The 12,922-nt window shown below is 33.3% G+C and overlaps 1 protein-coding gene across 16 annotated transcripts; it reads right to left on the minus strand.

Moving 5' to 3' along the window:
* Positions 1 to 1,472: 1,472 nt before the first annotated feature.
* Positions 1,473 to 9,235, minus strand: LOC106768239 (tubby-like F-box protein 2). Of its 16 annotated transcripts, none has more exons than XM_022782673.1 (8): positions 9,102 to 9,234; positions 5,361 to 5,409; positions 5,198 to 5,255; positions 4,943 to 5,045; positions 3,329 to 3,707; positions 3,166 to 3,253; positions 2,551 to 2,680; positions 1,508 to 2,455 (listed from the first exon to the last, which is right to left on the minus strand). In XM_022782673.1, the coding sequence occupies exons 5-8, from the start codon at positions 3,683 to 3,685 to the stop codon at positions 1,783 to 1,785; spliced, it is 1,248 nt and encodes a 415-aa protein (XP_022638394.1). In that variant the 5' UTR covers positions 3,686 to 3,707; positions 4,943 to 5,045; positions 5,198 to 5,255; positions 5,361 to 5,409; positions 9,102 to 9,234; the 3' UTR covers positions 1,508 to 1,782. The 16 variants fall into 16 exon arrangements, with proteins under 16 accessions (XP_014508735.1, XP_022638394.1, XP_022638392.1 ...); XM_022782671.1 differs by having other exon boundaries at positions 5,141 to 5,255; XM_022782675.1 differs by adding an exon at positions 4,321 to 4,847 and having other exon boundaries at positions 4,943 to 5,255.
* Between the last annotated feature and the right edge of the window lie 3,687 nt (positions 9,236 to 12,922).

The raw sequence follows: 12,922 nt of genomic DNA on the forward strand, positions 1-12,922 counted from the left end.
ATAGTTTACCTTTTATTTTGAAGATATGTGGGTGTTTTCTAAAAGAAGAATGTTTGGTGGACACCCCAATAGAAGTCTATGTCCAGTCAGAGAGATAGAAATAGTGAAGAGAGAAGTGATAAATGTCATAGGTGATACTATATATGAAAATAGACTGATAGAGAAAAAAAAGAGGGGTATTAATTGAGTATTTGTACTATCAGGGTGTTAAAAATAATACTTCTTTTCAACTATTTTGCATACTGAAACCATGAATTTTATTGATTGTAATTCGTCTTTGAAGGTGCATCGTGGAATGTGCACGGAACTCAGGAAATTAGTTGCTAGAATCCTGCGGATAATTCCACGTATAGAAGAAGCACGCCCTTGCGGAATGCAGGCTCTGTGTTTGCTCAACAGTGCAATTCATAAAGCCGCACAACTCCTGATATACTGCTCTGAATCTAGTAAACTCTACCTGGTCTGTAGTTCTTATTTTTCCAGCTACATAAAGCTCTATAGCGTTCTGTAATATGCATAAACAACTTGGGAAGGGGGATGCCATTTCTTCTTCGCGGGAGTTCAAATTTCTCAAACAAATTATCGTATGTCGTAGCTGTACTATCATATCAAATTGAGTAAATATATGGAGAAACAAGTTTATTATGATGCATAGAAAATTATTGAGCGACTGCAGTTACATATTATATAATCATTGTGTCTGGCAAATATTTATATTTCGTTTTACTTGTGCTAGTGCTCTATAGTAGAAGCTGCAGATTCAGCTATTACTAGATATTTTCCTTGTGGTTTGTATCAGTTAATTGTATTAATTTTTCTGTCTCATAGTCAGTTAGTTTGTATCAGTTTTCAGTTTTACAGAGTCTTAACTCTATTCTGTGTACACTTTATTCAGTTTTTAATACAATGAGAAATTATACGCCACCTAAAAACTAATCACCTTCAAATCAGTTCAGTTAAACGAGATTGAAACTTATCACCTTCAAATCAGTTCAGTTAAACGAGATTCAAAAATCACTCTATCCCACAATACCTCTCATTCTCTCGCTCTTAGATCTACGAATATGAATGTCATCTTCACCCTCAAATCCTTCTTTGCCATTATTTGTGAACAATCTAAAACCAAACTAATACATCATTAGTGTGGTAACAAGTTTACCCAATCCCGCATTTTGTACCATGAATCTGAATCACAATGCCAAGTTGAACACATAGAATTGAATCTGAAGTCTACCAATGGTTCAATTGTTATTCACCTGAACAAGAGCACGGAGGGAAACATGTTTTGCTAGCAAGATATTCATCTCTTGCTAAAGAGTTGTTCAACGTTATAAACATCTGCAAACAATGTTAACAGCTGAAAATTCAGTATTTACACAAGCAAAAAGTAAGACACTCATCAAATTTATAGGACAAATTTGTTGATATTTTATAATCTTAAATCACTATAGGACAAATTTATTGATATTGTATAATAACTACCTCAATTCATTCTCGTGCAACTTGATTGATGGTGTAATGTTTATATTACCATTAAGCTCTTTAAACAAATCAAAAACATTCGTGAGGGAGGAATACCCCGAACATATATTACACAAATCATTAAACTTCATACAATTTCATTTTAGGCGACGGGGAGATAACAAATAGAACAAATTCCATAATCAACAACCGATTCAAGGGAAGGTTACCACCGGATGAACAGCTAAATTTTCAGCTGCATGTCACCATGGTTGACAATCAACAACTCAGCAGATGATGATCAAGTTGTGGTCATGAATCTCATTCACAGGCAGGTTTTGTGTCAAAGCTACTCAAGCATATGGCAAAGGCTTGGAAGGTAGAGAGCGGATAACGGTAATCCATGGTGAATATGTCTTTTCCAATCTTTCCAAACTGCAGGATTACCTTGTCTTGCTCCTCAGCAGAAATGTTATGAGATGGATCAACAGCAGCTACAAGCTGAAAGTTCTTAACAGAAGCCACAGACACACGACCCTTGAAGTTTAGGCACCAGCACTGTAGCTGCTCATGCCATCGTGGAGCCTTGTTTTTCAGTTCTAATTGCTCAGTTGAAACTTGGCTCGATATTAGTGGCTCTGATAAGCTTGCAGAGTTTAAATCGGGGACTGGAACTTTTTCTTTCGCTGCTGGTGATGGAGAAAAAGGTTCATCAAATATTTGAGGGAAAGAAGTTGGAGTTGGGGCGTTGCCCCCTTCCTGAATTGCTGAGACGGGTATAGAGTTCATGACACAATGCATTCTTCTTGGCCCTCTAGTGCAAAGGACGTTCAGCTCGTAGGAAACTGTGCTAACAAGGTAGCTACAAGCTGGAACTCTTGGTGACACCTGCTTAGAATGAAATCTCCTACTATATTGACAATTGGGTTGAATTGCAGCATCATGGGGAGGTTGACTGTCATGTATGGTGAACTTGGTACCCAAAAAATTAGATCTGCCAAAAGTACAACATCAAATATTAAAGATGATAAGAGGCAAAGAGAAAATTGAAAAGAAGGTAAGTAAGGCTTCTATCAACCAAAAGCTTGCCTCAGTTTACCAACATATTTATTGCTGGCTCGGGAAAAATCATCTGTGGCCAAGGATATGACAAAATCAGTGCCTGTTGCCCTTCTTATCCTTTTGGCCGCTAATAACAACTTGTTATTGTCATTCTCTGCTGTACAATTAAAGCCAAAACAAGCTTCTCAAATAGAATATCGAAACCTCGTTCTCTATCAAACTTCAGTGAGATGGATCAACAAACAGATCATGAAAGGAGGAAAACAAAGCAAAATTTTGGCTTTGAATGCATAAAAAGGTTTAAAGTTCATTTCTATCTTATTCAAGCAACATTTAAGTTATATATGTAGATAAGATTTCATGTCCAAACAACGTGCATTCTGCCACACACTATATTAATGTTAACAATTATGTTCATGCCAGGTTGCTAATTTCACAAAGGAAATATAAAGACCGCGAAATATAAAGACACAATGATGCTGACACCGACAAAGTAAATGACAATAAAATATAAAAAATCCTTGAAGTTTAACATTCATAGTCACTAATGCCAATCTTTTAAAGAGCAATTTAAAGTTGAGAAATATCATATCCCTTCATTTTAAAAAAGGGATGGAAGGTTTCAGCAATGAAATAACTTACATGGTACCAGACCAAAGTACAACAGATATGTAGAACTTTCTTTGTTCCTCCTTATAAAGCACTGAATTGGAGAATCACGTGGACCGGGCTATCCATACACAAAAGGAAAAAAATATAAGAAACATAAGAGAGTACGGCAGAAAAGGAGTGAAGAATTTATTACCTGCTTCAATGAAATAGGAAATGTGATCCTTCCACATTGTTCAGGAGTTTTGACAATCTCTTTTGTAATCGACCTCCAAGATTTACATACAGAAGCACAGAAGACAACAACAGCTCGGTCAGGCCAAGATGTTTCACTCTCTTCAACCCTTTGGATTATGTCGAAAAGCAATTCTTGTGGAAGATTTGCCCATTGTCCCTGTTGAATAAATTCAAATGTAGTTGCAAGAACATCTGGAGCAATATGTGACTTTGTTCGACTGAGCCGAAGCTTGCTTTCTGCACCTGCACCCCGCTTAGATGTGCTACCTATTCCATCTCTCATCTCCTTGAGTTCACGGACTATGCTTCTCAACATGTTCTCACGGCTTACCAATCCTCTTCACAGTACAAAACCACAACAATCCAAACAAAATTAAAATGCTTCTACGTTCCATTCTAACATGCTTTAATATATTCCACTGCAGTGTTCTCATACCAACAAGAATTGGAAAGCCAAAGACTGATAAAGAAACTGATGTGAAACACGCCAGCTCTATGGGAATGCTCACAAATCAAGAAAGCCCAGATCGTAATAATGAACAAACCAAGAATTTCTAGGAACAAGAAAAGAACCAGGAAATAGCACACACACAAGATATAAATGGTTCAATTAAAGTGTTAACAAACTCCATTCTACGTCCACAAAAAAACCAAACTATCAACAAGAACAAGTTATGTCTCATAAGAGTTAAAGGGGCTTCCCAATGAGTTACAGAAAATATCAGGTATGTAATCTCACAAACACACTTGCATGCACTGCTATGTAACCATCGCAAGGATATAAAACTACATACAAGCCTTAACAACATAAGATACTAACTGATTTGTAAATGAAATCAGTTTCATAACAGCTGCAGAACAAACAGACACTGAGCAACTCAAACACCAAGTATAGATGATGATACTGAAACACAATATAGACTTAAGCTTTGGTCCTAAAGATAAACTCACCAGTTGATAGAATAGACAGGTGATATGACAATGCTAGAGATAGTCGATACATCTAGTTGACTGAGCCAAAAACCAACAAATCTCCACCTTGGCTCATGAACAAACTTCTCTAACACTAGGCACGGAACAGGTACAAGTCCAGAACAACCATTCACCTCAACCCCTTATGGTTGCTTCACAAAAATGGTTTCCTTAAGATTTCCATACAAGAAGGCAGTCTTGACACCCTTTTACTCCAATTCAAGATCAAACTCAGAAAATAGCAGTATTTTCTCTGATCTATGCTTTACTACGGGCGAGAACACATCATTATAATGAATCCCCTTCCTTTGATAAAACCTCTAGAAATCAATCTTCCTTTAAACCTTCCCTGGTCAATTCCTAGAATTTCATCATTTTTTTTAAAATCCATTTACAACTGATCTATCTTTGCACCAACAAGTCTCCTTTTCAACCTACATGTATGATTATCATGTTGTGTCTTCATCTCTTCATTCATTTTGTTCAATCATTCCTTCTTCTCCTTACTTGGTAAAGCAAATTTAAAACAATTGGGTTCATCTTCCAAAATACCTCACTGGCTACCACAAGAGAAAATACAATTAAATTTACAAATTCATACCTTTCTGGTGGTTTGATGACTCTCCTTGTCCTTCCTCGTGCTACACTTTAACCATCATCAACTTGGTGCTCTTTAGTAAGATCTTCTCCAAACTCATCATGGTCTGTCAAAAGAAAATCAGAGAAAACTCTTGGCACAACCTTAATCAAAGTTAGATTTCTTTATCTTGACATCTCAACTGTCAACAAACTCAAAAACCTTTGATTTATACGCCTCACAATCTCATTGAAAATAACATGATAGTTGGTCATACACCTCTTGAATCTCAGTTCAAGACACCATGATTTGTATGCCCTCACCCCTTCATGATATCCTAAAAACATGCATTTACCAGTTCCTACTATCAGCTTATCTTGCCTAATATGAGCATAAGCAATATAACCAAAGATTCTCAAATTTTTAAGGTTAGAAGAATGACCTAACCAGATTTCACAGTAGTCTTTCTCTCCAGAGTAGCTGATGGACATCTGTTGATCAAATAGGCAACAATGGCAATTGCTTCAACCCAAAAGATATTTGAAACTCTGCACTATACAACATACATCTCACTCTTTAAAATGGTCCTATCAATTCTGTCTATTAGGGCATTTTGTTGAGCATTTCCAACCATAGTTCTGTCATGTTATACCATTCTATTTACAGAAGTTATTGAATAACTCTAAACATAACTCAAGACTATTATTATTTGTTCTAAATCTCTTTACTCTTCTCCATGTCTCATTCTCCATTAGATGCACCCATATCTTGAAATTCTCAAAAGCTTTATCCTTGATCTTCTAAAAATAGATTCATAATTTCTTTGAGCAAACTCTTAAAGGAAATAACTCGTCCAAGACTGTGGCAGAGTTCTTGATGGCACTAAGAGATCATCATGAACATAATCCAAAGTCTCTTTTGTTCTTTGTTGTCTTGAATTGAATTTGACCTTATAGGCTTTACCACAAACGTGGTAATGACAAAACTTCAATTTTTCAAGTATTTTATCAGCAAATAACACATGCTTTTGTAATTCAACCAAACCTCTTTCACCATATGAACTAACCTTTTGTGTTATAACTCAATTCTCAACAATTATTTCTCAACAACAACAAACACAGAACCAGTTACTATAGTACCCTCCAAGGAATACAAGTCACTTTTCCTCACACCCTTCATGACAATCACAAACTTTGCATCACCTGTATGTTGTAAATAATATATTATTAGGATAAAAAATATTTTTAATATTTCCATAGTAATTAGGGAAAAATATCTTCAGAATCTTTCTATTTATTTCAACATAATTGTATTACCTTTTTTCAAAGATTTTGGTGATTACAAATATAGATGATAAGAATGCGATTGGTGCAATTGATGTCAATAAAATGATTCTTTATTTTCTTACCATAGTTCAAGTTTGTATCAAAGCTCTTGTTTCTGTTACCTTATTAACCATCGTTGTTCACCATCATCATTGAGGTTAGTGGTTGGCCAAAAAGGTGTGCCCCACCCGTCGCCACAGCATACAGGGTTGTTGGGACCTCTTGAGCACCAAGGGGTGATGTCTTATTTGACTCTGATGTGGTTTTGTTGTTAATAAAATCTTCTTTTGTTATGACTCAAAGCAATAAATGTTGATCTTTTTATTATCTCTTTGTTTTTGTGTTTTTCAATATCGAATATGAAAGTTTTTAAAGAGAAACTTCATGATTTGGAAACAATAATTGAATCAATTACTATGTCCTCTGAATCATATACCATACCAATGAAAGATAAAAAAGGTGACAGTACATTCAGTATTATTCGTCGTTTATCTCAAGGTGTTTGGACGTTTGATTCAAAAGCAATTACATGACGCATTTTCCTAAGCTCTTCAATTCATACAACAAAATGACCAAAAAACAACTCGTTAAAGTTGCAAATGGTGATAGAGTACCCATACGTAGATCCAAAAGTATAAGCAGTACTCGTTTAGAATCATCTATTACATTAAAGGATCTTTTATAGTTGCTAATGGTGATAAGAGTACTCACTTAATCATCTATTGCATTAAAGGATTTTTATATGTCCCACAAAATAGCCTTATACCTATACAAAAGATTTGAATTGTTCAGGAACATTTTTCTCTTCTTATTGTGTATTGCAGAACCTTGCCATGAAGAAGACAATTTTAATTACTAAGAAACAAAGTGGGTTGTATTTATTCATCCAACTATTTATCAATGGGATGTTCACTATTCATCTTGAATGAACACAAAGCTTGTTTTAGATATAAATGATTAACCAGAGATTTCGCCATATACAAATCTTCAAGTTTAGTCCAAATCCCTATAGTAAGCTTCTCCTTTCACACCAGTCTACACACTTTGTCACCAAGACTCAAAACAATTGCACTGTGAACATTCTCTAACAATGTTTTCTTGTCTTTCTCAATCATAGTTGTATTATTCTTAGATTCACCATCAAGCGTTTCTAATAAACCCGATTCAACAATAAGTGCTACTACCTTCGACCACCACAATTTGAAATCATTATTCCCAGTGAACTTCTTAACATCATATTTTGCAATACCCATAGAGGTTTTTCATTCCACTCTCACCCCACAAATTTGATGTGAAACAATTCAATACAATGGTAAAGCTCACCAATCAAGAACTTCAAGAAACAAGAAAAGAACAAAGAAACAAAGCACGCACAAGATATAACATGGTTCAATAAGAGTGTTAACCAACACCAATCTACATCCACATAAAAGCCACACTATCAACAAAAACATGTTCTCTCTCAGTGTTACATAGAATTCTCTCAGTTACAAAATACTCTCAATTTCTCTCAAAGTGTTTACAACAAGCTTCAAATATGTAATCTCATAAATATACTCTCATAAACTGTTATGCAACAAGGACATATGACTGTATACAAGGCTTAACAACATAAACTGATCTTAATAGAAATCACTCATGAAACAGCTAGAGAACGAAATAGAGAGTGAGCAGACTCAGACACCAAGTACAGATGATGATACTAAAACATGGTAAAGACGAAAGTGTGGTCATACAGCTATACTCTCGGAAAGATAGAACAAACAGACGATACAGCAATACTAGAGACAAAAGATACGATTGTTGACTGGGCTGAAAAAAAAAATTGAAACAATGACACACCTTCACATACTAAAAATTCCAATATAGTTGGTGATAACAAGAATTAAAAAGCAAAAACTGATAAAGAAACAACGACAATTTGCACATGCATATGCTTTGGTGTAAGTACATTTTAACTTCACAGTTTGCCGGAGAAACTTATCAAAGTCAAGATAAGTTTTTTATTTTAATTTTATACAGTCAATCTTACAGTATCAATGAGTACTAAATAAAGGTCCTGTTCAGATAAACTTCTTCATAAGCATGAAAAAAAAAATAAGAAAAGGTAAAACAAATTGAACATTTTTTATAAGTTAAAATCAACTTATGCATTTAACTTTCTCCAAAAGCTAAGGTACATTAGTTAATTTTAACTTGAAGAGAAACTAAATGCATTTTTAGTTCATATTCCCTTATTCTTATAAGTATTTATAAAAAGGTTATACAAATAAGGATTAAGTAGTTTACCTAAATAAATAATCATCTCACTTCTACATAACACATATACATCGCATGTAGACATGGCTCTATATTCAATGCTTGCAACTTCAAGACAACAACTAGAAACAAGCCATCCCCAAAATTAACTAATATTGGGTCATAATCAAAATAATATAATAATATCATAACGATTTGTGCTTTTACTACTGACAAGGTAATACGAACAAAATAAAAAAATAAAAAAAAAGTTGCACTGAGATGTCAAAAATAAAACTCATCAAATCTGCAATCCTTACAAAATGTAAACACGTTCTGTCGTTGAAATCAACTTAATTGACGAGAATCTATTTTTATACCGATAACGATAATAAAAACGAAGAGAGAGCACCGATCCAAGAAGAAAAGCATGAAAATTCATATCAATCATAGAGAGAAATCAGAAGGTTGCGAGCAAACGTGTGAGAGAAAAGAAGGAAGCTTCTAGAATGCGGATCCAGAAACAGTAAAAATAGAGAAACACGATTAACCGATATGAAGAACGAAAGAACAGTGTTCTATGATTTTGTACAGAAAGTAAAAGAAGAAAGGAGTAGTACCCATGTTATACTCCAACGCCACTGTCAATCGCCGGCCACCGCTACCACCACCGGGTGTCCAAAATAAAGTCGCAAAAAATCGTGTGGTTTGAAACGAATGCACATTATCTTTCCACCATTTTTTTTAAATTATTTTTAGTAGAAAAAGTGAGCATGATTTATTTATTGGATGAAATCTAGTGCAGGAATCTCCACTGTTCATAAATTGTGCCTTCTTACACGTGTCCATCTTTCTAATCATTCCCAGAGAATAATGCTAAACTCCTGTGCTATAGAAAGTAAATATTTATATAACTAAAATTTACAATAAATAACATATAATAATAATAAATAGAAATTAATTGTAAGTTCTATAAAATGTATAAACTAAAATCACAGGAAAAAGGAAATTATCTACCAATCAATCTTGAAACTTTATTCCTTAACCAAATTATCTAAAGTTCGTGATAATATCCTTTTAAATATTTTAAATATAAAATAAATCATGTTGAGAATTTTATATGATTAATAAAAATTGTAAATTAGGAAAACTATAATTATAATTTGTAACATTCTAATAGTAATAATAATAATAATAATATTCAATATTGTAATAGTAAGATATATGTCAATATATTATTATATATAAGACTTAATATATAGTATTTTTTTCTCCTATATTTATAACAATGATTTAATTTTTTATTTAATGCAATTTCTAAAACTTTTAAAAAAGGTTTAATGTGTACTTTCTCTTATATCAATATTAATTATGATGTTAATTATGATTTGAGGATGTTTGTAAGAACCTAAAAAAATAGAATAATAAGAATAGATATACGTATTAAGATAAAAGGAACAAGCATTTTCTTAAGAACAATTTTATAATATATAGAACTTTCTAAAAGCTCAGTTTATTATCTTAATCGCATCATCTCTCTAGAACTTTACTATCTATTTCTTCTTTACATTCTTTCTAGATTTTCTCCCTTCTGAGCAGTCAAATTTGTGATCAGGAGGTGCCTAGACGTTCACGGCGTAAAGGGTTACACAATCGACCGATTACATTTGAGATTCTAGCGGGTAAGCTATTTTCCCTTTCTTTTCCGCTGTTCTTGAATATGTAACATGCAATCTTCGTTGGTTGCACGTAATTTGTGTTTCCTCTCTTCTGTTCTCTGTCAAATTCTAGCTCTGAGAGTTGTTCTTGATCACCAATTAGTGGTTTATAGGGTTTTGTCGAGTTTTCCTTGCGGTGCAAGGTACTGTTGAAGCGAGTTGATGAGCTGGGCTGGTTATCCTTGAGGTAAAGGGAGCTAGGTTTTCTGTTGATTTTATAGTATAATATATAAGTGGATTGAATTCTGCATGTTGTCGTGGTTTAAGCTAAAAATCTTATGTTTGTGTAGATTTAAGTCAAGTGTTCTTTGAATGTTAACTTATGAATCTGTGGATTGGTATTTGTAAATTGATTTGAATGTGATACATTGCTGGAATTGAGATTATGGATGATGTGAAATCTGTCGTGCAAGTTATTAAATGAAAGTTATGTAAATTTGGTGGTGTTTTAGGACATTTGAGAGGAAGTGAGCTAATGATTTTGAGCATTTGATGCCTAAAGTGCAATTGAGCTGCTGGGACAATTTTAGCAAGTGTATTGTGACTTGTTTGAGTCACCAAATTGGTCAAAAATAGGTAATAAGTGGCAGAATTGAGTTTGGGTCTCTAAGTTGATGATTTTTGGGTTTTAGAGTAGGAAGTGAGTCTTAATTGCTTTAAATTTGTAGTGTGAAGGGTTAGAATCATTTAGATAGGTCTAACTAAGTATAAAACAAAAAATTAGGGGTGTTAGAAGTTGGTGAAATTGGCTAGAATTGGTTGAGGGTGTGTGAGTTGCATAATTCTGCAGAATTTACGTTCTGCAGATTATGCAGACTCGCTGAGCGAATATTTTCGTGCAGCAAGTCCTCATAGAGAGGTGTTCTCTGTTTGGTCATTTGCACAACGAGTTGATGCATTGTGCAAGTGACCGGAGAATGTTGCTCTTTGTTTGCTGACAAATTAATTTGAATGGCGAATTGGGCGCATAACGAGAGGTTTTAGGGGGGTGGTCTCTATCTGAGCTCTCGCATAGTGACCCTACCTTTGCGTGCTAATTCGCTAGGCGAGTGAGGTGCGCTATGCGAAAAGCTCCCAGTCTCGCTATGCGAATGTGGTGCGTTGTGCGAGAAATCCTGAGTTAGTTACCTATCTTTTCTTTTGTCTTGCATTATGTTGAGTTGATTGTTGCCTAGTTTGTAAATCATACTTTGGAATATATTGTATTGTATGATGGGATTCAGACATGGAGGTTAATTACTGTTAGAAATGTGTATGATTACAAAGGAATGAGGTATGATTCCAGTAGTAAGTAAAAGCTTCAAAGTATAGAATCTCTTGGTGAGATTCTTAGTTGTTTAGAATGAAAGTAGGAGCTTAATCTTTGGGGTCATCTTGAAACTCCAATGGTCTTTCATTCTCAAATAGAGAGGATTAAACCATGTCGTGAGGAGTAGTAGTAGGTCTTAGTCTTGGGGGCTTCCAGTATGCCTCAAGGCCTGGAACAGACTAATATCGTGAGTGTGGTAGGGTGAAACCAATTGGCAATGACTTTGCAAAACAATAGAGGCCACCACGAGTACATGACCCGTTATAACTCGACTATCATTCTAAGTTCGGACGAGTCAAGTCTAAAATATAACATGTTAGGGTGTGTGATGTAATCTGCTATAACTCTTAGTTAAATCTTGTATGTTCCATGCTATAATAATGTATGTTCTTGGTTTAACTACCTGACCTTTCTGCTTGTTTGTGTGTCTTTGTTTCTGTAGGGTTTTCTTTTGCAATGATCATTCATTTGGATGTAAGCAGAGATAGATGAGGTACCTTTAGGACAGGCATTGGAGGGCGACGATATTGTTGTTTAGTTATTTAGTATTTCTTAGTCATTTTGTATAATTTTGAGTAACTTTATTTTTATAGAGCTTTTTGAATAACCGTAAGTTTAATACTTTATTTACAAGTCTTCAAGTGTTATTTAATATTATAATTCACTATTTTATTATATAGTTTTTATATAATTTGGAATGTTAAAATGTTAATGTTAATCTAAAGATATCATATTGGGATTTTATAAAAAATATAGAAAATCACATTAAATAAAAAACAAATAAAGAAAAAATATTGAATAACATTTACAAAGATAGAAAAAAAAATGCTATTAAATTCATATATAACTATTAAAAGTACTAGTATAGCAATTTAGTTTAATTTTTTATAATTATTAATTGAGTTGGATTTCATTTATGATTGAATTAAATTTATCTTATTATTGTATAGGTTGGGTGACAGATTTTAGTATGAATGACGTGAGTTTAACTCTTATATTTCTATTAAAGACAAAAGTGTATGATTTTATTTCGTGTCTTAAATTAGTTTAAATATAATTATAATTTATTGGATTACTTGAAATATTAAATTAACTTTTTTTAAAGATTGTATTATATTTTAATTATATTGATAATTATATAACTTTTAACATAAATAAATAAATTTTAACCCAATTTACCCATATTTAATTCAATCCACTCAAAAATGAATTATGTTAAATTAGGTTTAACATAAAGAATTTGCAAAAACCAACTCGATACTTCATAATGGGCTGGGTAACAGGTTTTTCCAAATCCTACCCAAAATAAAAATTACATGTGAATTTTTTTGGATTAGTATTACACTTTTATTATATATATATATATATATATATATATATATATATATATATATATATATATATATATATATAT

Source organism: Vigna radiata, chromosome 7, assembly GCF_000741045.1.
Source record: "Vigna radiata var. radiata cultivar VC1973A chromosome 7, Vradiata_ver6, whole genome shotgun sequence".
Lineage (NCBI taxonomy): Eukaryota > Viridiplantae > Streptophyta > Magnoliopsida > Fabales > Fabaceae > Vigna > Vigna radiata.